A 26255-nucleotide genomic window follows, 5' to 3' on the forward strand; every position below is an offset into this window, starting at 1 on the left:
TGCCCCATCTGCCAGCTCAGGTGGATGTAAAAAATCCCATGGCACTATTTCAAAGAAGATCAGAGTAGTCATCCTTGGTGTCCTGACCAAAATTATCCCTGAATCATCATCACAAAAACAGATTACTTGGTCATGATCACATTGCTGTTTGTGGGAGTTTACTGTGCGCAGGTTGGCTGCTGCATTTCTACATTACAACTGTGACTAGACTTCAAAAATACTTCATTAGCTGTAAAGCGCTTTGAGACACCCAGTGGTTGTGAAAAGTGCTATATAATGCAAGTCTTTTTCTTTCTAATTCTAATTCTGAACCACATAAACATAGACTTAAGATTCCGGGCGAAAATCAATGTGTGTTGAATTAGTTTGTGTTTGGAAATCAGAACAGAAGGTTTGCTGAACAGAATTTGAAGGGACAAGTAGTCATTTTTTATTGTGCTCTCATTCCATCCAGCCTGCTAACATCCCATTGCATGTGGCGACAGGCATATTTTAACTTCAGAGAAATTTAAACCCTTTTCACTTGGTAGAAACTTGGCAGGCAGGCAGTTAATACAACCTGTGGATCTTAACCACACCGACCCCTCTATCTTTCTGTGGGTTCCGATCTTGAGTAGGGGAGAGGGACACATGCTGAAAGCCAGCATGGTCCTTCTTTAAGTACGTAGATTTGATAATGTCATTGGGCATGACTTTAATTTTAACTGAAGGCCCACCCAGGGAAGCCGGTGCTGCTGTTCTGCCAGACCAACCTAGTGGTATGAGGAGCTGGGTCCAAAGAGGCCCAAAAAGGTAAGTGGTTTTCTTTTTCTCGTGGGGACAGACAGAGCACTCTTGCTCTTCCAGGCCTTACAGGGAAAGTTTAGATCTCCCCTGCCCCGAGCTCCCACTGTCTCCACCCACCTCCCCGGACTACTTCACACACTCTCCTCAGCGTCCCAGATAACCCACCCACCAACCCACCACGCCCCAGCCTCAACCACAAAGCCTTCCAGAAACCCCTCTCACCTGCTTACCTGAGTGCTGTTGACTGATCCTTCGGGTCTCTAGATGGCAAACCCTTGCTGCCCGACAATCTAATCCACCTGAGTTTGGGCGGGACACTGACAGGGACGATGCAGCCTGGGAGTTAAAATCACTCTGGCCTCGCACTGCCATGGACTAGACGGTTTGCTGTTTGCTTCAACTCTTTCTCTCATTGCTCCCACCCAGAGTTCAAATCATAGCTTAAATGTTAGCTTACACTAATTAACATTTATTTTGTTCTTTTGATTATAGCTTTAGCCCCCAAAGTGATGAGATGATGTCTGACATATTTCCTCCTCCCTATTTTCACAGTGCTGAAATCAAAATTAATTTCAGCTTCTTTTCCCAACTCATTCTTTTCCAGAACCTTAAAACTATGGGACTTTTACCTATCATTTTTTCTCAGATTTATAAAATCCAAGTCTTGCATTGCCTAATTCCTTCTTCCTGACTGAACTTGTGTTCTCTTCCACTCTTTCCAGCTTTGGTGGTTTTCTGCACTAAGTATTTGGTTCTTCACCTATGTTTCTGAATAATAATAAACAAAAGGCAGCATAAAGAGATGATATTACCATGCAAAAGGCTCTTACAGTCTGTTTTTCCATATTTATATTCAGAAGAGGGCAGAACAAAGAACAAAGAACAAAGAAAATTACAGCACAGGAACAGGCCCTTCGGCCCTCCAAGCCTGCGCCGATCCAGATCCTCCATCTAAACATGTCGCCTATTTTCTAAGGGTCTGTATCTCTTTGCTTCCTGCCCATTCATGTATCTGTCTAGATACATCTTAAAAGACGCTATCGTTCCTGCGTCTACCACCTCCGCTGGCAATGCGTTCCAGGCACCCTGAGACTGGAGATGTAATGATGCAATGTGGCACTAAATGAATCTCAGCTAAAAGTAACCATAATGGGGAAGGATTTCCTATGTGCTTGGTGTAGTGAAATCATAAATGTCTTCATAAAGATTTTGATGCACAAAGGGAATATTTAGCATGAGGATTTAACAAGGTTAAACATGACAGAAACCTGCACCCACTGCAGGATAAATTTTCTGCAGTAGTCAATAGGCTTATGATACAGTGAAAGTTTTGGCTATTCAGAGACTGAGCCTTAAAAGCACCACCTCAAAGTAATTACATGTCCCCTTTAAGCTGCTATTTCCCACCAAGGCAGTAGGAGAAGCAGAAACTGAACACAAAGAATTTCTGATTAGAGGCATATCGCTGCTTCAAGAAATGACTCAGATTGCTGAAGCTTGAATAATCACTCACAACTTCCTGTCAAAAACTGTGAATAATTTAAAGGAGAGAAGACAGGTTCATGTTTCAGGTGTCAGTTGCCACGCCTCACTGAATTCTAATGAAGGGTCTCCACCTGAAATGTTAGCCCAACTTTTCTCATTTCAGACTTTGATGAACCTGCAGTATATTGTTAGTATTTTTCTGCTTTTATTCTTAATCAGCTTCCAAGAAACTGCATAAACTAGACATGGATACACTAGCTATCATATAACAACAGCCATATATAATTAGTTGATGTGACCTGATCTGGGTGTGGAGCTGATTGGAATATTAGCTAAATTAAGGGTCATCATTTTTGACCATTTCTAAAAATATATAATTTATCATTACCCTATCTGCATGCATTTAGATTTCCATCTAAAAAACTTAAAATGTAAAAACTTCAATTTGAAAGGTATGATAGGTACCTAGTACTGGTTTTCTCTCGGTCAGGTACTGTAACAGATATGACAGTGAGCTGATTGCATTTGACTATTATGCTTCCCTCTAAATGGAAGTTTGACACTCAGTTTGTGACAATGTGCATCCTCTACATTGGAAATGCCAGTCCATGCTCAGGACTACTTTTCTTATGTATTACTTTTTAATTTCAATTAGTTATATTATTAAATTCAACCCAACGTGTGCCTCAAATAAAATGAGTGTTGGAGGAAATTATAGTCACATATTGCTGTTGCTGTCTTAAAGGTGTGAATGAAGGGCTCCAGAGAATGCAATCTCAGCAATGCTTCGTCACAGTTTAGTGTCAGTCGTACACTTGCAAAGTCAGCATGTTGTGTGCAAGCTCTGACAAATATGTTGCTACCTTACTCACCAAGTTTCAGTAACAAGATGTGGAATATCAACATGCCAGTTTGGTGTAACTCATTCTCCTGAGCATGTCAGAATCCATAAATGGCATACCAGTGACTTTGGAATGTTGTAACACAATAGGTTCCCCTCAGCATCCATGCCAAAAGTTGGCAATAGCTTTAAATGTATTTGCAATAGGGACTTTCCCATTTGCGCAGGAAAGGTTAAAAAGAAACCTACAAAGCCACAAGTTTCCTTTTAAAAGTGTCTGTTGAAATTAATGAAAGGCAACCTCTCTTTGGTGTTAGTGAGGCACCACAAGTCACATTGCAAAGCTATAGCTTTTCTCATCAAATCTTCACTTTTATTAAAATTGCACACACTTTGTGAAATAAAATTGGCAGTTTATTTTTCTGTTTGTGCAGGCACTACTGTGGAAGATTTCCTCAGTTGCTATGTGTAACAAAATCATAAACCCAGTACAAATAATGTACTGAGGCAATCTCCTTTAGTGAAGACAAAAACCATAAAGTGGATCATAAAATTTCATCATCACAATGAAAATGATCAATGACTGCTTCGAATCCTTTTCCTACCTGAATTTAAAAAATCATTTTCAATTAGGCTTTTTAGGAAGACAGTGCCGCTTTAAAAATTAGGGCATGGCAAATTTATATCTTGCACTTTACCACCACAATTTTCTCTCCACTTTTTCTGATGACAGTGACTTATTTTGAGTATGGTTTCTTCGAAATCAGCTGCCCTCATGTAGCTCTCCCAACTGATCGTTCTTCGGTGTAAACCTGGATAGTGAGGGCAGGAGGTATCGAATTGGCAAACAATAGCAATCCCTAATATTGCCAGACCAGCTGAGGACAATGGAGTCAGGTCAGACTGGGGATCAAACCCATGACTAGCCTGATCTGTAGGATTCAGTTCTACACTGGGCAGTGTGCTTACTACATCCATACTGTCAGAATTTGGGTGGTACAGATGATTTTTTTTTCACTTGACAATGAAAAAGCTTAAATTGTGAAGTTTGTACTCACACTTCACACTTAGCTTGGAGAGCAAATCTTCACTTTGACTCCTCTGCTGCTTAGCAGCGAGTATGCACTGTATCTTGGTGGGAGGTAATTATGACACTGAATGAAGAAAATAATGTGTCATTCTGTATGTTTAAAAAAAAAATCACAAAGTGTGCTGCAGGGCTAGAAAATAATGGCAGGTCAGCTGATATCCTTGTATTAAATGGTTTGATGATGAACCATCTTGTGTAGCGGGGAGAATAGCTGAGACTTTTGTGTACACCTGCAGCAATTTTCGTTTCCTTATTGTGGGGGAATACCTGACCAGCTCTGATCATAATATAATTAGGATTAATATTATTGGCCAATCCAAGGCTGTAGCCAATCTAATGCTGGTCCCAGATATTAAGAGGGCTACATTTACAAAAATGGCTGAAGGTCTGGCAAAAGTTGATTGCCTATGTCGTAGGGTTGGCCAACCAAGTGCTGAGAACAAATGTGCTCTATTCAAAACCATTCGCAAAGTGAAGCCATGTATTGTCCCAATGGTTAAAAGGAGGGAACATGGCAAAATAAACCATTACGGTTGAGGAGGAATGCACAAAGGTAAATTCAACTGAAACAGAAGTCATTCTAGACAGTTAAGGCATTTGCTTAGGGGGGAACAGGGAAAAATATTCCAGATGATTAAGGGAGGCGAAAATAGCCATAAGATTAGCCAAGAGATCTCTGGAAAAGTAGATGATTCGTAATTGTGGCAGTAATAGCAAAGGCCTTTTCAGTGAGGTCAGAAGTCCATTAAGGACCATACAGAGCCACTAAAGGATAGTAGGACATACTTAAACTGATTCTCAGGCCATGGCAGAGCACCTAGATGAATATTTTGCATCAATTTATATTCCTGCAGATGATGCTTATGTTCCAGTAGGGATGTTCTGTATTGAATAGTATTATTAATACTAAAATAGATGGTAATGTCATCTTGGGTTGATTAGGAAAGCTTAAAATTGATAGGGCAGCAGTTCTTGGATGGCTCGAGTAACATTGGTGGTAAACTACCCTGGACAATTGATCTGAAGGGTTGGGACTCACAAGACACCCACACCAATAGATTTGCCACTGTAACCACAGAAGAGCCACCCACACCTACAGAACTGCATCGTAATCACAGGAGAGCTACCCGCACGTATAGAACTGCATACTGTAATCACAGGAGGGCTATCCGCACGTATAGAACTGCATACTGTAATCACAGGAGGGCTATCCGCACCTATAGAACTGCATACTGTAATCACAGGAGGGCTATCCGCACCTATAGAACTGCAAACTGTAATCACAGGAGAGCCACCCACGTCTATAGAACTGCACACTGTAATCACAGGAGAGCTACCCCGCACCTAACGAAATGCAGGCTGTAATCACTGGAGAGCTACCCGCACCTATAGAACTGCACACTGTAATCATAGGAGAGCTACCTGCACCGATAGAACTGCACACTGTAATCACAGGAGAGACACCCACACCTTTTGAACTGCAAACTGTAATCACAGGAGAGACACCCACACCTATAGATCTGCACACTGTAATCACAGGAGAGACACCCACACCTATAGAACTGCACACTGTAATCATAGGAGAGCCACCTGCACCTATAGAACTGCACACTGTAATCACAGGAGAGCTACCTGCACCTATAGAACTGCACACTGTAATCACTGGAGAGACACCCACACCTATAGAACTGCACACTGTAATCATAGGAGAGCCACCTGCACCTATAGAACTGCACACTGTAATCACAAAAGAGCCACCCCGCACCTACAGAACTGCACACTGTAATCATAGGAGAGCTACCCCGCACCTAACGAAATGCAGACTGTAATCACTGGAGAGACACCCACACCTATAGAACTGCACACTGTAATCATAGGAGAGCCACCCGCACCTATAGTACAGCACACTGTAATTACAGGAGAGCCACCCACACCTATAGAACGGCACACTGTACTCATTGGAAAGCTACCCGCACCTATAGAACTGCACACTGTAATCACAGGAGAGCTACCTGCACCTATAGAACTGCACACTGTAATCACAAAAGAGCCACCCCGCACCTACAGAACTGCACACTGTAATCATAGGAGAGCTACCCCGCACCTAACGAAATGCAGACTGTAATCACTGGAGAGACACCCACACCTATAGAACTGCACACTGTAATCATAGGAGAGCCACCCGCACCTATAGTACAGCACACTGTAATTACAGGAGAGCCACCCACACCTATAGAACGGCACACTGTACTCATTGGAAAGCTACCCGCACCTATAGAACTGCACACTGTAATCACAGGAGAGCTACCTGCACCTATAGAACTGCACACTGTAATCACAGGAGAGGCACCCACACCTATAGAACTGCACACTGTAATCACAGGAGAGGCACCCACACCTATAGAACTGCACACTGTAATCACTGGAGAGGCACCCACACCTATAGAACTGCACACTGTAATCACTGGAGAGCCACCCACACCTATAGAACTGCACACTGTAATCACAGGAGAGGCACCCACACCTATAGAACTGCACACTGTAATCACAGGAGAGGCACCCACACCTATAGAACTGCACATTTTAATCACTGGAGAGCTACCGGCACCTATAGAACTGCACACTGTAATCACAGGAGAGCTACCCGCACCAACAGAACTGCACACTGTAATCACTACAGAGCTACCCACACCTATGGAACTGCACACTGTAATCACTGAAGGGCCACCCATACCTATAGAACTGTGCACTGCTATTACTGTGGCGGGGCTACCACACCTATAGAATTTCACACTAGTCACTGGAAAGCGACACACACCTATAGAACTGAACACTGTCATCATTGCAGAGTCACCCGCGCCTACAGAACAACACACTGTAATCATTGGAGAGCTACCCACACCTATAGAACTGCAAACTGTAATCACCGCAGAACCATGCACACCTAAGGAATTGCACACTATAATGACATGAGAGCTACCTGCACCAAGAGAACTGCAAACTGTAATCACAGGAGAGACACCCAAACCATCGAACTGCACTGTAATCACTGGGCTACCTGCACCTATAGAACTGCAGACTGTAATCACTGGAGAGCTACCCGCACCTATAGAACTGCACACTGTAATCACTGGAGAGCCACCCAAACCTATAGAACTGTGCACTGTTATCACTGGCTGGGCAGGGGCTACCACACCTATAGAACTGCACACAAGTCACTGGAGAAGCACCCACACCTATAGAACTGCATACTGTAATCACTGGGGGCTACCACACCTATAGAATTGCACACTGTAATGACAGGAGAGCTACTCAGACCTATAGAACTGCAACTGTAATCGTTGGAAAGCTACCCACGGACATGGAATTTACATACTACAATGAAAATGTTGACCTCTCAGGTTCATTACAAATTTTTTTGTTAGTGACAGCAAGTGAAGTTAATGTTTCAAACTTTGTCACGGTACTTAGATCTTCAAAATGTATATATTTGTGGTAAAATATTAAGAGTATATTTAAAATAGCATCATGTAAACCCAAATGACACTACCATCTTGTGTGTTGAGTTATACGTAAATCACACCCTAGCCAGAGTTAATCTATGGCTATGTTTCTCAAGAGTAGACAATTTCTTTTATTCGTTCTTGGGATATGAGCGTCGCTGGCAAGGCCAGCATTTTTGCCCATCCCTAATTGCCCATGAGCTGCTTGGAACTGAGTGACTTGTGAGGCCAGTTCAGAATCAACTACATTAGTGTGGGTCTGGAGTGACGTGTGGGCCAGACTGGGTTTAGCGGCAGCATTACTTTGCTAAAGGACGTTACTGAACCAGATGGGTTTTTACAACAATTAATAAGACTAGCATTTTATTCCAAATTTATTAATTAATTGAATTTAAATTCTCTAACCTGCTCAGGTGGGCTTTGAGCTCATATCTCGGGAGCATTAGTCCAAGCCTCTGGATTACTAGACCAGTAACATTACCACTATGCTACCATTCTCAATATCCATAGTCTAATTATCGCCTGAAGATAGTTCAGGACTGATGTACTTAATCCTGGTATCATTTCAATAGCACAGTTGGGATTCTTTAAAATAGGTTTTGTCTAAATTAAAAATTCTTTAAAAATCTTATTTTGTATCACAATAAAAATCTCTCTATTTGAAGCATCTTTTAAATTCCAAGTCATGACTTTTAATTTATAATAACATTAGAAATTATTTTAATAATTTGCTGGCAAAGTAGATTTGGCATTGTAAAGCCGCAATGCACTGAACATTGCATCATTAACGCATGATAAAGATCAGTGCCGATTTTGCTGGAAGGAGATGTGTTCAATTCACGAGGAAAGTGTGTGTGAACAATATACCTCCCCCTGTCATCCAGTATGGCAAACCTGTTGATTTAGTAGCAGTAGATTAACTGTATTAAGCAATTAATGTGACAAACTTGCTGAATATGGCATTAGATTCAAGAAAAGGGGGGAAACGAGAAACTAAATGTTTGTTTTGTGGCTGTAATCAGACATTTGAAAAAGACTAACTCGTACCTGTCGGTGTTGGGCCAGAGGATACTGCAACCCTGAAGGCTGTTGGTTTTGTTGCAACTTCTGCAGCAGCATCTTTTGTTGCAGTGCAATTGGTATGCTCTGTGCCCGCTGTAAGGCCTGATTTTGGAGATGACCCGTTGGTGGTGGTGGCTGCTGCTGCATTGGTGCTGAAGACTGCTGCTGCTGGGTGTAATGCAGGACCGAAGATTTGCCCTGGGAACTCAATATCGAAGCGATCTGACTTGATTCTGGATCATAATGAGATAAGGGCTTAGTATTATTGTATGAAAGTTGGTCTGGTGATGCAGAATTGGTATTCATCATACTGCGATTTATACTGTGAGCCTGCTGCTGCTGGTGAATTATCATATCCATGTGGCTAGTCTGTGCTGCAGTTGGAGTCTTGTAGAGACAGTTATTCATGTTTTTCACCTGATTGCTGTTGGTTGACACCCCAGTGAGCAGAGACCTTTGGGGGCTGAAGGACTGTTGGTGGAGGGAGGGACTGGGTATTTTCTCCTGGCCAAAATTTCCTGATGATGGGCCTGACTGTGGAGGAGGTGGCCAGCTAGCTGCCTGATTTTGCTGTTGGTGCTGCAGCAAGGCATGCTGTTGCCGATTGTCTGCAATCTTTTTCAGCTGCTGTGCATGGGACATGTCATGCCAATTGGACAGGGTTCTGTTTGTTGCAGAAGGTAAAGATTGCTGTGGCTGGTTTTGACTTTGAGGTGCTGAGGAGATGGGTGAAGGAGTGGACATGGCTGCATTTGCCATGGAATACGGCGGCCCAGCAGAAGGAGGCCGCATTTGGGGTGACCCTACTGGTGCCTGGGTAAAACCGGGGGAGTATTCAGTTTTTATTGTTGGATTTTCCAACTGTGAATGCGACTTCGGTGTACTGCTCTGGTTTTGCTGGCTAAGGTCCATGTTAAATGATTCTTCGTTCCTAATGCTGGGGTTTAACATGTTGTCCAGATCAATATCGCTCAGTGGAGGAACACCTGACATATTTGTCAACTCATCAAACAAATCCTGCAAATCTGGATCAAGCAATTGCATTCCTAGATCATCTTTGGGTTCGAATAACATATTGTTGCTGGAGATTTGGTTGTTTAGATTCTCAGTGCATGAAACACTCTCTGTTGGCTCCTGTTTCATCTCCTTGTTGAGAGGCAAGTTGAACCCAGAACTGACATCACCACCATTGGCTTGAGTGCTTCCAATCAAGCCAGTGTCTTTTCCTGGAGTTGCAGGTCCCATTGTGACTGAAACCTGCATGGTTTGGCCTTGTCCATTACTGAGCTGATGCCCACCTTGGCCTATTGCAAGACTACCTTCATCCACTCGTATTCTCTTAATATCCATTTGGAAAGGTCCATCTGAGATGCCATTTTGTCTATCATTGCTGACAGGTGAACCATTTCCTTCCAGCTTTCTCTTTATGGAACCCTGTAACTAAAAGAAAGAAAATGTATTAACTTATTTTATGAGTAACAGTTTGCATTCACGCCTCCCAAAAAAAATCATCTGCTAATAGATTATTTAATGCTTAAAATATTAAGGCCTCTGAAATCCATTTGCCACAATTTGGCATGTTACACTGGGATCTTGGCCACTGGAATTTGAGGAGTCAGCAGGACAGCACCTCATCTCCCTGGTTCTGATGGGCAGCCATGCCATTATGGTTGCATTTCCAGCATCTGTTGGTCTCATGTGGTTGGAAAACCTATCTCCCCTTGGTCCCCCCCATTCAATCCAAACTTCTACCTGCTGCTTGAGGTGGGGGAGGGGGGACACTTGTGCCCATTTAGAGGCTGGTGCACCTCATCTCTCAGCATACTAGCCTCTAGTATTACACCAGATCCCTCGAGTCGGTGAAGTAGGAACTCCCAGCATAGAGTCTCCTTGTCCCCTTGATGTGATTGGCCTTGTAAGGGCAGGGTAGATTGAAACAAGTACCTGGACCCGCCAAGCCTTTTCAGTTCATTGGTATCAACTAATTACAGGAGGAAAGAAGAAACAATAATACTTGCTTATCACTACCTCGAATTGCTTCTGCCAATATCATTGCCAGTGGCAGGCCTGCAACCATTGGCACTTTACTGTTATATATTTTGAAATGCTCTCTCCAGACACAATTGATGCTTGAAAAGGCAACAGCAATAATTGCATAGCTGGCTTGTCTTTACAGGTCAGGAGCACATAGTACGAAAATGTATTTCCACCATTATGCTTTACCAAAATACTTGTGACGATAATACAATCAAATTTCTGATTCTTTGAAATAGCCACAAGATTAGTTCGTGTAAATCCAGGCATATAGGGCTGAATTTTCACCACAAAGGCGGGAAACAGGATCAAAGTTAACATTTTTGTACGGAGAAGTCCTTAATTGGCATGGAGATGGGCTTCCTGTCCACTTAAAGCCAGTGGGGCTGAGAGTGGAGGCAGGTCAGAAAAAGTGTGGGGCTCCTGTAGACACCAACGGCAGTCATCACTGAAGATGCTGGTTGTCCTGAGGGAAAGATCTGCAGTTTGTGCCAAAGCCTCCGACTGCATCAGAGGGAAGTGAAATGTCACAGAGGAGCTGAAGGCCTGATACGTGAGGCAGGGCAGACCATCGCTTCATCACTGCCAAACTGGATCACACTTTGTTAGTGTGTGAAGATCTGAGGCAGCCTGGTGGAGTCCGGTGGAGGATGGAAGAGTCATGGCAGCTATCAGGAAAGTAAACGCACACATGGAGGAATCTCTTGTTGTGGTCGCGGATCAGCTGGATGTTGAGGGAGTGAAAGCCCTTCCTATTGATCGATCTTACTGGCTGGTCGCTGGGTGCTTTAATGGCCACAGCAGTGCAATCGATGATGCCCTGCATCTGGGGGAATCCAGCGATGGATGCAGAAATCAGTGCCCTCTGTCCCTAAGAGGCCATGTCTTTCGTTAAATAAACGTGCTGTCCAGCTCTGGCAAAAAAGGCATCAGTGACCAGCAAGATGCAGTGGTGTGCAGTTATTTAACAAGATGTCACTAAGGTCTTGGAAGGAGCCAGAAGCAAAGAAGTTCAAGGCCACAATGGCTTTGACAGCCACTGGCAGGGCAAGGTGACCACTGCTGCATGGTGTGGGATCTTTGGTGACGAGAGCACATATCTCTGTGACCATCTACCCTGGAGAATCGCAATCTCCTGTGGCACTGGTTCGCGGTCATCTCCAGATAGCTCCATCTTCGACAGTGGATCCTCTGTTGAGGGCTTGGCCTCCGTTGCCTTTCTGCTCCTCTTTCTTCTCCAGTGCCCTCCTGATGCCTAGGGTTCTGCCCTTCTTGTGGAGAGTGTTGTCCACATCTGACAGTCGTGCCCCTAATGCTAGCTGGAACCTTCCTTCTGGGCAAGTGGCTGCTCAACTGCTCTTGGCAGCGCAATCCCTTGTTTTTCTGCCCCCACGATGCTAGGGGTGTAATGACCCTGTTCAAAGCCCCAGCACTGAGTACCCAATCTCCCTGCCACCTGTGCAATGCAAGGGCACCCCCTCCCTTACCAAGGGCCCAGTTCCCTTTTGTCCCTGCTGACCCTCATGGGGCTGGGATGATGCCCTGGGGCAGCCATGGCTGGCTCCCCACTCTTTACCCGTCTCCCTTCAACTGATCAGTTTCTGAAGGCATGGGTATCCTGGCTACCCCTTTAAAAATTTAAACCTAAAACCTTAACAAGCTCTTAATGAGCTTTTAAACATCTTTAATTATCCTCAATTGGAAGGACAGCAGGATTCCTGCCCCTCCCTGGTGATTATTGCCAGTGCTGGGAATGATGTCTTGAAACTGACACACCGTCCATTCCCAACTTTGGGGGGGGCCCCGAAAATTCAGCCCATATAATGACAAATACATACACACCGACCTGAAAATCCACAGCCTCACTCCACTGCCATCATTATAGTAATGGAAATGACACCCTGCTGGTGACCTTGCAATCCTGATCCCACTGCAATTCTTAGGGTCGTACTATTTAAATGTAGCCCAGTGAGAACCTGTGTGCTAGCACCAGAACATCTTGGGCACCTGTGAGGTGGAGAGGTGTGGGAAATGCTGCATGATCCAGTCACTTGTAAGAGAAACCAGAATGTTCAGCTGCATCATGGGTTAAAAGTTGAATTGAGTCTCTTTGTAAGAGGACAATGTTCACTAGGGATGAACTTTGTGTTTTGAAATGTTCCAGGCAATTGGGCCATTGTATGTATGCTTTTAACAACATAAATTTGCAAGACTTTGGATACTTCAACACTAGTTTCCATTAGTTAGTAAAATTCTTGCCTTCTAAAGAATGAACCATCATAGAAATATTTGTCTTTAAAATTGTTGGACCGTAATCCCAGTAGTTACAGCAGTATCCCTCCAGTCCAAACCCTCTGGCACTAATCCTGACTGAGTCTGTTGGGAAAGCAAGAGGGCACCTAATTTGTAGTGGTTTGACATGAACCTATGCCATCTGAGTGTATCGCAGGTTCCTGCCTGCTGGCAGAAAGTCTGGCACCTGACTGCCATCCAGATGGATAGGGAGGCATGTGCCTAACCACTACCATCTGAGATAAGTTTTCTGCTCCCTTACCAAGGAGGCCAATACTTAATTACCTCCCTCCTTGGGGGTACAGGCCATTTCTCCTTGTGGCCTTCTGGAGGCTGACATAGTTCTCCTCACCTGACTGCCAACCTTAAAGAAGGTCCCACTGAGGGATGTGCAAACGCAGTGCAGGTTGAATGCTGTACCCTTACAAGGCTGACAGGGAACTCCTAGCATAGGCAAGAATCCAGTGGATCCAGCTGTCCACATATTTCTGGGCTACGTTACTGGATTCCTGCAGGAGTTACAGTGACAGTCTGTTGGAATGCCCAAGTAACTGAACCTTATTTGTTTCTGAATTATTGCAACACAATATATATACTGGGATTAAGTGTTAATCCTTTAGGCTTTGCTGACAAGCTTTTTGTTTACAGTTTATCCAATTTGTCAGGAAATAATACCAGCAATTAAATCACAAACCAGCAAGAGTTAACTATGCATTATAGAATCCTCTAGATGATAAACCCTTTGATAATAAAACAATTTTTTTAATTCTGTATGCTTTGCAATTATTAGTATCTTGTAGGAATTGCATTTGGGCAAGGAGATACCTACAGCATTTTAAACTAAATGTTTTAGTTTTTATTTCCTGTCAGCTCTTGACTAGTGCTATCTGGAAAGCTGTTGGATTTAACAATACATATAAAACTAACTTCATTACTGAAAACAAATATTGCACAAGCAAGTTATGTTATATGTAAGCAAATAATGTCTGCTTCTGCATAAGAGATCTGCAAAATATTAACAGCAGATCTCCCTGCACAGCTTTTACTGCAGATATCTCTGCTCTCCTAATTGCAGCCACCACCCAGATGTAACAACTCTACTATCTACTACAACTGGCCTTGTGAGACTTGACTGGAAGTATGTGCCCAATGGAAAGAAATCTGAAGTTGGAGCCAACAAAAGAAAGCTGCAAAAATAGCATCTCGAATTTGCCATGATAATTCAGAATCGATTGATTATAAAGTGATAATGTACACCAAGCCAGCTCAGTAGGTCTCTGTAATGTAACCATACAAGAAGATTTTATTTATGCACAAAACACAGCACACAAGTTACACACATGGCCAGAATTTTGTCAACACAGCAGAGGCCCTGATGACGGGCCTGAAAACCAGGGATAACCCTGCCTTGGCTGTCTATGGGATCACGGCTGCCATTTTTGGTCATCCGGAAACTAATCAACTGCTGTTGGGGCTCCCGTCCCTTTAAAGGGCTGGCGCCCGCCCCCAGGAACAGCCGACCAATTGGAGGGCTGGCAGCTCAGCAGTCTCAGAAGCGCTACTGGGAGTGGTGGCCACTGCGCCTGGAAGAGAGGATGCCATGGGAGCAGGCCCCAGCGAGTGGGTGTTTGCCACAGGGAGTGACCATTGCCATCGGGGGCCACTCTGTGGGCCGCAGAGTGTCCAAATAGTAGGGCCCACACACCCCCAAGCCCGCAGTGAGGCTGCTATGTGGTGGAGGGCTCATCCACTGCTGGTAAATTGGCCACTTAAGTGACCCAATTACCCTCTGGGCGGGAAGGCCATTCTCCACCTTCCCCGCTGCTGGTAAAACAGTATGGTGGCAGGAGGACGATGGCTATTCCAATCCGGCCTTCCCTCATCATTTTATGGTCCCCCTCTCCTCCGAGCCTATCCCCAGAGGGCTGGTGAAACCCACTCCTGTTACAATTGCCAGATTGGCCCTGTGCTTGGTGGTGAGCAAACCAACCTACCTGTCGCAGGCACATCTGTCCACAATAACTAGTAGGGGTGACCACTACACAATCTTTGTGAAGTCAAGGTTTCATCTCCACAGTAAGGATATCATCCATCATGGACAGTAACACTATCACCATGTTAAGTGATATAGACTAAGGAAGGATCTAGCAATCCAAAATTGGGCATCCAACGGGTGCTGTGGACTATCAGCAGCAACAGAAGTGCATACCACCACAATCTGGAACCTCACTGCCCAACACACCACTTATTCCTCCATCACTATCAAGCAGAAGACAAATAACTCCTTTTCAATGGGGACTACAGAAGGGAACAACACCAGAAATATCTTAGAATATCTTCATCAACCTGGTGAAACTACAGCACAGGCTATCCGCACGCTAAACACTAACAGCTACAAGCTATATAAACAAGAGGTAAGTAGCCCCACAACCAATGGATCAAAGCAATCTAGCCCTCCCATACCCAGCTGAGAATGGTGGTAGACAATGTTAGGTCCGGATAAGGAAGCAGTCTCAGGCTCCCCTCTTGCTCCTTTCCTGGTTTGGCCGTAATAGGGTTTAACTTATAAAACACAGTGATTTTACCCTACCCCCTCAGTGAGTCCTTTGCTCACTGCACTCTAATTATAATTTCAAATGAACCAATCAGACAGGTTTTTTTAGGTTTAAACAGGAAAGATGTAAGTTTATTAGCCTTAACACTCTAACTTGGCTAAAAATTACTAAAATACTTGACACAACCATACTTGCATGCACACAAGAGAAACACACACACAAATAGATGCAGAGGGGAAGAAAGAATTGCGGGGGATGGGGGGGAGTTTGAAGTAGGGTTGGCAATAAATAGAATTCAGTTACTGGATGGTTATGTCCTTGATACAATGTCCTCAACTGAAGTTATGATCTTGGAGCTCTCGCTGGGGTCCAGTGCACAATTTCTGACTTGCTTCTCTGGTACCAGAAGACTGTCATGAGGCTTAAGCTGCTACCGTGAGTCCCTGGGTCTTTTCTTGAGAGAGAGAGAGAGACAGAGAGAGCGGAGACCTTTCTCCTTGGTTCTCAACTTGCAGTCTGTTACCTTTCTGCGAGGCACAATTCAAACAGTCCCCAGTCTGGCCAGCAGGTAAGTCATCTGACCATCTCTATTTGAAATAGCAACTTCTCGGAGGGTTGCTTGACTTCAGAGTCTTCCAAGTTGGGGGGTAGTGGTGGGGGGTGGTGGTGGAGGTTTGTCTCTTACAAAGTCAATGGCTCTCAATGTCTTTTGATCATCACTAATGACAAAACCCATCTCGCTAATTGAATCAGGGACCACTCCCATTGTCTCTCTATGCAACTGTCTCTCAGAATGCAAATATGCAACCAGGTTTTCAGCTGGTTAGCTCTGTTAATTTTTTTAAAACAAGTTATGTGAAATGTCCAGTAAAAGAAAGGTTCAAGTAGTGACCCATATGACAAAATTAATTTGTTTCCATTTGGCAAGCGTGATTTCTATCACAACAATCAGGCAACTAAAGAGATTAGGAATGACATAAAACAAAAAGAAATGGCTTCCAAAAATGCAAAACGCAGCACAGATCCAGCCGAATGGGATCGATACAAAGACTAGCAAAGGGTCACAAAGCAGCTTATAGGAGCTACTAAAAGAGATTATGAAAGGAAATTTGCAAGGGACATCAAAATCAATAAGAAGAAATTTTTTAGTTACATAAAGGGAAAACGGGTGGTCAAGAGCAACGTAGGTCCACTAAAAGCTGAAACTGGAGATATTGTCATTGATAATGGGGAAATGGCAGACATGTTGAACAATTACTTTGCCTCAGTATTTACAGTGGAAAAGGAGGATAACTTGCCGGAAGTCCCCAAAAAATTAATAGCCGATAGGGGACAGGGACTTAATACAATTAACGTAAGTAAATCATCAGTAACAAGGCAATTAATGGAACTAAAGAGTGAGAAATCCCCAGAAACTGACGGTTTCCATCCAAGGGTGTTAAAGGAAGTAGGGGAGCACATTGTAGATGCCCTAACTATAGTCTTTCAGAGTTCCCTAGATTCAGGAGTGGTCCCTCTGGATTGGAAAGTTGCAAATGTCACTCCACTTTTTAAGAAGGATGAAAGGGGGAACCAAGGAAATTACAGACCAGTTAGCCTGACATCTGTGGTGGGCAAGTTGCTGGAGTCTATAATCAAGGATAGGGTGACTGAACACCTAGAAACATTTCAGTTAATCAGGGACAACCAGCATGGATTCATGATGGGAAGGTCATGCCTGACAAATCTCACTGAATTTTTTGAAGAGGTGACTTAGGTAGTGGACAGGGGAGTGTCCATGGATGTTATTTATATGGACTTCCAGAAGGCAACTGATAAAGTCCCACATAAGAGACTGTTAACTAAGGTAGAAGCCCATGGAATTGAGGACAAATTATTGACATGGTTAGAAAGTTGGTTGAGTGGTAGGCGACAGACAGTGGGGATAATGGGTAAGTGCTCCAATTGGCAGGATGTAACTCGTGGTGTCCCGCAGGGATCTGTGTTGGGGCCTCAAACTATTCACATTATTCATTAACGACTTGGATGATGGCATAGTAAGTCATACATCCAAATTTGCTGATGATACAAAGTTAGGCAGCATTGTAGACAGTCTAGATGATAGCATAAAATTGCAAAGAGATATTGACAGACCAGGTAAGTGGGCAAAACTGTGGCAGATGGATTTCAATGCGGGCAAGTGTGAGGCCATCCATTTTGGACCAAAAAAGGATAGAGCAGGGTACATTCTAAATGGGAAGAGGTTAAGTACAGTGGGTGTCCAAAGAGACTTGGGGTTCAGGTGCATAGATCTTTAAAATGCCACGAGCAAGTGCAGTAAATAATCAAAAAGGATAATGGAATGCTCGCCTTTATATCCAGAGGATTGGAGTATAAAGACACAGAGGTTATGCTGCAGCTGTACAAAACCCTGGCTAGACCTCACTTGGAGCAGTTCTGGGCACCACACCTTAGGAAGGATATATTGGCCTTGGAGGGAGTGCAACGTAGGTTTACAAGAATGATACCTGGACTACAGGGGTTAAGTTAAGAGGAGCGTTTATACAAATTAGGCCTGTTTTCGCTAGAATTTAGAAGGTTAAGGGGTGATCTGATTGAAGTCTTCAAGATATTAACAGGAAACGACAGGCTAGATAAAGATAAACTATTTCCACTGGTTGGAGATTCTAAAACTAGGGGGCATAGTCTAAAAATTAGGACCAGACCGTTCATGAGAGATGTTAGGAAGCACTTCTTCACCAAAGGGGGGGTAGAGGTTTGGAATTCGCTCCCACAAACAGCAGTTGAAGCTAGAACAGTTGTTAATTTTAAATCTGAGAGATAGATTTTTGTTAAGCAAAGATATTAAGGGATATGGGCCAAAGGCAGGTATATGGAGTTAGGCCGCAGATCAGCCATGATCTCATTGAATGGCGGGACAGGCTCGAGGGGCTGAATGGCCTACTCCTGTTCCTATCTTCCTATATAAAGAGAGAAGGTGGCGTCATCAACACCTCAATCATGGGGAATCATCCCACTTGATTGCAAAATACAATGCTGAAGCCTGACGTATCTAATTCACCAATGAGTCTCACGTCAGTGGTAGGGAAACTATGGGAGAAAATTCTGAAGGAAAGAATCTATCACCACTTGGAGAGGCAAAATTTGATTAGGAATAGTCAGCATGGCTTTGTCAGAGGGAGGTCATGCCTAACAAATTTGATTGAATTTTTTGAGCATGTGACCAGGTGTGTAGATGAGGGTAGTGCAGTTGATGTAGTTTACATGGATTTCAGCAAAGCCTTTGACAAGGTCCCACATGGGAGACTTATCAAGAAAGCAAATGCACATGGGATACAAGGTAACTTGATAAGGTGGATTCAAAATTGGCTTAGCTGTAGGAGACAGAGAGTGATGACAGACGGCTGTTTTAGTGACTGGAAGCCAGTGTCCAGTGGCGTACCACAGGGATCTGTGCTGGGTCCCTTATTGTTTGTCATTTATATAAACGACATAGATGACTATGTGGGGGGTAGAAGCAGTAAGTTCGCGGATGACACAAAGATTGGCCGAGTGGTTAACAGTGAGGTGGAGTGTCTTAGGTTACAGGAAGATATAGACGGGATGGTCAAAGGGGCAGAAAAGTGGCAGATGGAATTTAACGCTGAAAAGTGAGGTGATACACTTTGGAAGGAGTAATGTGACACGGAAGTATTCAATGAAGGGCCTGACACTGGGAAGTTCCGAGGAATAAAGGGACCTTGGCGTGTTTGTCCATAGATCCCTGAAGGCAGAAGGGCAGGTTAATAGCGTGGTGAAAAAGGCATATGGGACACTTGCCTTTATCAATCGAGGCATAGATTACAAAAGCAGGGAGGTCATGTTGGAGTTGTACAGAACTTTGGTAAGGCCACAGCTGGAGTACTGTGTGCAATTCTGGTCGCCACATTATAGGAAGGATGTGATTGCATTGGAGGGGGTGCAGAGGCGATTCACCAGGATGTTGCCTGGGATGGAACATTTAAGCTATGAGGAGAGATTGGATAGGCTTGGGTTGTTTTCGCTGGAGCAGAGAAGACTGAGGGATGACCTGATCGCGGTGTACAAGATTATGAGGGGCATGGACAGGGTGGATAGGGAGCAGCTGTTCCCCTTAGTTGAAGGGTCAGTTACGAGGGGTCACAAGTTTAAAGTGACGGGCGGGAGGTTTAAGGGGGATTTGAGGAAAAACTTTTTTACCCAGAGGGTGGTGACGGTCTGGAATGCACTGCCTGGGAGGGTGGTCAAGGCAGGTTGCCTCACATCCTTTAAAAAATACCTGGATGAGCACTTGGCACGTCATAACATTCAAGGCTATGGGCCAAGTGCTGGCAAATGGGATTAGGTAGACAGGTCAGGTGTTTTAATGCATCGGTGCAGACCTGATGGGCCGAAGGGCCTCTTCTGCACTGTATTATTCTGTGATTCACAATCCCAGGATCCCCACCAGCGTAGGTGCCAGTGTCTAGGAAATTCCAGCACTATGATAAGAAGAAGCAACAGAGTGCACTGCACACAACAAGGTTGAAGACTTGCGCACGACAGCGAACTGCTTCCCTAGCCAGGTTGTTCCAGTGCAGCTATGACACTGCTGTCTACCTGACAATGTGGAAGATTGCCCAGCTATGCCCTGTTCACAAAAAATAGAATAAATCAAAACCGGCAACTCCGGACTCAACAGTATTTGAGTTTTTTGGCCAATATGCACTCAATAGACATCCATAGTATTGTGGGCACCAGCCACTGAAATATAAAGTAAGGAACCTTCATCTGACCTTGTCTTGATTTTAAAGTTCTCATCCTTGGTTTCAAATCCGTCTATAGCTTTGCCCCTCCCTATCTCTGTAAGCTCATCAAGCCCCACAACCCTCCAAGATATCTGCACTCCTCGAATTCTGGCCTCTTGTGCATCACTGACTTTAACTGCGCCACCATTCAGTTGCCTAGGCCCCAAGCTTTGGAATACTCTCCCTACACCTCTCCACCTCATTTTCCTCTTTAAGACATGCCTTAAAACCTACTTCTTTGACCAAGCTTTTGGTCACCTGACCTAAAATCTCCTTTTGTAGCTCGGTGTCATACTTTGTTTTATAATGCTCCTGTAAAGCACCTTGGGACGTTTTATTACATTAAGTTGTTGTTGACCCCAGAAGGTATGCTTGGGCCAGCAGTGAAAAGGTTCCCAGCGGACAAATCGCAGCACTTGCCTTGTTGAGAGTTTTTATACTGGTGGGGGTGGTAGGAGTAGAGGTCAACAATGTGCAATTCATAACTTGATATTAATTAGAGGAGGAGTATTGTGATGCTTCATGTTTCTGTTTTGGAAACAAAAATTTGCTCGGCATCAAAATTTAATAAACAATATTTTTGATGTCTTGATCAATATTTTGAATATCTATGTTGAAATGCAGCTTGTTAATATCATCAGAATAACTGGTTAGTAAAAATAACTGACTAATATCTCACTAACAGAAGGGACTTGAGTTAACATAGTTAAAGTGACTCAATCACTGGCTTAATGACTGTTTCTCTACTGATGTTAATTAAATTCCCAACTCTCATCAGCAACTTCTTCCAACTTGAATGCAATACTCACATTCAAACAAAACTATTCACACAAAAGATATGTAATTAAACAGGAGGATATTAAAATTGATCATTATTCTTTGAAATAGCTTGACTCGTCAATGAAGTCTCAATAGTCACACTCCCACTGGGAATTTCCTCAGGGTTTACAGGACACAAACTTCAACTCATTCAAAATTCCGTTACTCTGCATCTCAACTATCACTAAATTCCATTCACCAATTATCCCTGTCCTCACTGAGCTATACAGACTCTACACCCGAAAACATTTATTTCAAAATCTTCCTTGTTTACGAGCCCATCCATAGCTTCGCCTGACTGTACCTCTGTAATTTCCTTGAGGTTTTCACCCCAGCTGAATCCCTCTGCTCTCTCAGCTTTGGCGTATTGTAGGTCCCCACCTTTCCCTCTGTTTCACCACTGATAGCAAAATCTTCAGCCATCATGTTCAGCATTGCAATTTCTTTTGCCTAAATCTCTCCAGCTTCCTAACTCCGTTGGAGTCCATCACTTGGACCATATGTTCAGTCAGCACAATTCTGCTCTTAACCTTTGTTCAAAGTCTATTCATTCTTCCTCGCCCACTTCTTGCACTTTAAAGATCTCGTCATTTTGGCAGATCAGCAGAAACCCCATTTAAGCAGTTTATCTGTGGTTTCTACTGAAGATATGGTGGCCAATCGGGAGAAACCCAGAGGAGAAAATGAGTCTGCAAAAGGATATCGACAGATTAAGTGAGTGGGTAAGAGATGGCAGATGGAGTATATTGTGGGGAAATATGAAGTTATTCACTTTGATCGGAAGAGCTGAAGAACAGAATATTTTAAATGGTGAAAAACTGTTCAATGTTGGATTATATGGCTTTTTGTCCCATTACTTTATCCAGTACTTTTTCTTTACTAATATTAATTACTTTAAGTTCCTCACTCTCATTAGACTCTTGGTTCCCCACTTTTTCAAGGTTTTTTGTGTCTTGTACTATAAAGACAGATACAAGATATTTGTTTAATATATCTGCTATTTCCTTATTCCCCATTATAATTCTTCTGTCTCAGCCTCTGAGGGGTTAACGTTTACTTTCACTACTCTTCCTTTTCATACTTGTAGAAGCTCTCACAATCTACTTTTATATTAGTTTCTAGATTACTCTCGTTCTGTTTGCTGCCTCTTCATCAATCATTTGATCATCCTTTGCTGGTTTCTAAAACTCGCCCAATCCTTAGGCTTACTACTCTTCTTTTAACCCAATATTATCCTTAACTCTTTAGTTAGCCACAGATGGATCAATTTCCCTATGGGGTTTTATTTCTCAATGGAGTGTATATTCATTGAGAATTATGAAGCATTGCTTAACGTTTGCCATTGCTTATTTACTTATATCTTTTTATTTAATTTTCCAATCTACCATAGCCAACTCACTCCTCATACCTGTGTAACCAGCTTTATTTAAGTTTTATGCTCTAGTTTCAGACTTAAATACATCACTGTCGAACTTAACGTGAAATTTGATCATATTATGATCACTCTTCCCTAGAAGATCCTTTACTATGAGATTACTAATTAACCCTGTCTCATCACATAAGGTAAAATATAAAGTAACCACTTCCTTGGTTGGTTCTATGATGCATTATTCTAGGAAACTATTTTGAATGCAAAACTAAATTTGCCAATCTGATTTGTCCACTCTATATGAAGATAAAGTCCCCATGATTATTGCACTACTTTGTTACAAGATTCTTTAATTTCATGATTAATACCATGTCCAACTGTATTGCTACTGTTAGGAGGCCTATAAACCATTCTCACCAGTGTTTTCTGACCCATGTTATTTCTTATCTCCACGCCCCTTCTGTTTCTACTTCCTGTTTCCTGCTCTTCCAAGTCAAGATTCTTCCTCATTACTATCCTTATGTCATCCTTTATGATCAGGGCTATCCTTGCTCCTTTTCTATTTTATCTGTCTTTCCAAAGTGTCAAGTACCCGGGAGTATTTAGTTCCCAACCTTGGTCACCATACAACCACTTCTTTGTAACGGCTAGAGCATGTCCATATGCCAGGTATGGACAGAACACGTCTTAACAGTGATGCCTGCCATAGTCTAGATCAGAGGTATCCAATCTTTTGGAGCAAGAGGGCAGATCCACATTACATATATTTCTGTCTCTTCCTGGTCTGGTAACCTCAGCTCCACTACACCCTCTTCTACTGATGGGCTTGATCCATTACCTTCCTTGTTTTGCTCTGGTCCTGGCTTTACCACCAGTGGGTCGCCTTTTGTTTCTGGTTTTTTTAAACTACTTGAGGACAAAAGACCTCCTGCTTAGCTCAATAATGCTGCTTTTTCAGTGGCCTAAATGGGCCAATTAGGAAGCAATCTTTTCTAATTCTTCAGGTCCAGGAACCTTGAACCATGTAAGAACTGCCTATGTTGCAACAGGAAACAAGTGAACAGTAGCATGGGCTGAAGAAACTCGGGGGTGAATACTGCACATTGGTCATGTGTTGCACAATGGCAGTCTAGGTCAGGCTCATACAAGGAGAATATACACCTGGGCAAGTGACTAGATGGCTACCAGAACCTGGCAGACTATATCCTAGTATGAGTGATTGCCTTCAAGAGAGATGGGAGAACAACAGAGAACATCAGGAGGCAGGGTGTGGTGAGGGTGAGGGGAAAATAAAGAGCAAACTGCTCTTGTCAAACAGTCATAAGAAAATTGTTGCACCTAAGTAAACATTAGCCATTGTAGACTCAGACAGAAATATTGCCACACACCTCAACAGGCAAAGCACAGCAAGGCAGACTTTTGCTTTGTTTTATTAAAGATTTATAAAGATAACCCAGTTCAGTTTGAAAGCGTGTTTGCAATGAATTCATTGCCCAAGGACAGGCAACAAACTACACAGCACTGGAGAGAAAGGAAATACAATATGAATCAGCATGGTGCAGTCTTCAACGCCTTGAAATTCATGAGTTCAACACTGCTGTCATTTAATAATAATGTTCAATCTTTTGTTTAAAATTTGTGAAGCTAGTAGCTGACTGCACATTGACAGGAGTAAATTGTACTGACCTGAATATTAAGCATTGCATTACTGTGCTGAGCGAACTAAACTGGTGCAGACTACAACAGGCTTCTTTCTTTTCCTTCTATCATTGTTCAGTTGCAGTTTGGCAATGGCTATAAGCATGGCACACTGGGGCTGGGCATTCAAGTACCAGTGCACAGCCCCACAGCAGAATAACACAGCTTCAATCTGATCTAATCTGAGCTGTGTTGTACAGAGAGATGTCAGATTTTGATGACAAATCTTTCTCGGGGGAGAGAGAGAAAAATGGCCAGAAACTCTTTACTCTTATTCTGTGGTTTGGGAGCAAGCAACTCACCCTCTTGGAAGTTGAAGGATGGGCCTGCCAAGACCAAAGAGTCTTTTTGGGAATATTGTTTCATTAGCCAGGATCAAGATGGGAGGAGTCACTTATTCTACAGAAATGCAGGAACTGAGTTAATATCAGTGGATATAAATATCAATCTGGACACTTAAAGGCAGCCTGCCCCTCTTAAAGGGGAACTGCACTCATGCAACAGGAGCTGCTGCAGAAGGTTCAGTAAGACTTGGCTGCGAAGTAAAAGGCAGAAAATGGAGCAACAGGCCAGAGAGAGAGGGCTCCCAGGTATTCCGATGCAGTGCTGGAGTGATGAAGGTTGAAAGGAGGAGAAACGTCATGTTTCCACAAGCCAGCAGGCCCTCAAGGCACATCCTGAGAAGGGTATGGGAGCTGGTAGCCACGGAGGTCAATTCCAGGAGTTTGGCTCTGAGGACCTGGCTGCATTGCTGGAAAAAGTTCAATGACCTCACATGGGTGATCAAGGTTAGTGAATGCATGTTCAAACCTACCCACTGCACTACCAACCTCTCATGCTGCTCCATGCACCATAGCCCCCATTACTATTTCATCATCAATCAGGACTCACTCCTAACATTCAGATACACCACCTCACGCTCACACACTTACAAATCTGCCAGCCTCACACCCACCTCTCGCTGCTTTCACATACCTCCAGCTATTCAGCTATGGCAAGATCATCCAAACACATTGCAATGCACTCAGTGACATTCTTCCCTTTAGCTTGCAGGACAAGGTGACACATACCCTCAAGAACTAGCAGGGAACCAGGAGAGACAGACATGCCTGTATCGTCTATACCCTCTGGAGGAGACAGTGCTCCGCATCATGGGGCCGGATGCGACTAAGGCCATTGCATCCGGCATCACTGAGAACATTCAGGATGACAGTATATTACTGCTTTACGCATCTTCTCAAATCTCACTTCACCTTCATTGTGCTATCTGGCATAAAGTGCAAGCTGCAGATTGTGTGACCATGGGCCTCTTGCTTTCCACTCCATCCCACCCCCTTCCCTCAGCCCAAACCTGCCTTCTGCATTTCTGCGTTCAGATACCCAAGAACTGCTGCCTGGCCAACTAGTGCAGCCTCTTTATGAAGGTCTAGACCAGATGAAAAAGGATCTGACACTCACAGCCACCAGGTCAGATACAGGCACTGTCCAAACTTTAGAGGATAATATAGAGTTGGCGACAACATGTGGTGAATCACTGGGCACGAGTGGGCTGCAGCCAGGCCAAGGGAAAAGGATAGTTTGTGTAACAGCTCATCGGACAGTGTGATCACAGACAGGTGTGGCAGCAGAGGACTCAGATGAGATTTTAATGGAGTGGCATATGGGAGAGCATTGATGGGCATGCATACCGGGATGTTTGGTGCATTAGCAAGCCTGCCACAGAGTCTCTTGTCACTGTCTAGGAGTATGGAGGAGTTGAGCTCCAACTTGCCACTGGGATTTGTGCAGAGCTTGGAGCTCACCCATTCCAGTGTGGAAATGATGGCCAACTCCATGACAGCACTTACGGACCCACCTGTGATGCAGCATCTGGTGGCTGGTTTCACAGCTTCCACTGAACGACAGGCAGCAGCCAC

At 43.7% G+C, this 26255-nt stretch overlaps 1 protein-coding gene across 4 annotated transcripts in view; it reads right to left on the reverse strand.

Moving 5' to 3' along the window:
- The window catches only part of zmp:0000001236 (mastermind-like protein 2), a 456887-nt gene that overhangs the window by 118623 nt on the left and 312009 nt on the right, over positions 1-26255 (reverse strand). For all 4 annotated transcript variants that reach the window (XR_010975223.1, XM_068034041.1, XM_068034043.1 and 1 more), the window contains exon 2: positions 8753-10207. Coding sequence is in view for 3 of the 4 variants with exons in the window: in XM_068034041.1 (XP_067890142.1) it covers positions 8753-10207 (1455 nt within the window). In the remaining variant the exon portion in view is untranslated. The remainder of the gene's footprint in view (positions 1-8752; positions 10208-26255) is intronic.

The sequence above is a fragment of the Heterodontus francisci genome, chromosome 6, assembly GCF_036365525.1.
Source record: "Heterodontus francisci isolate sHetFra1 chromosome 6, sHetFra1.hap1, whole genome shotgun sequence".
Lineage (NCBI taxonomy): Eukaryota > Metazoa > Chordata > Chondrichthyes > Heterodontiformes > Heterodontidae > Heterodontus > Heterodontus francisci.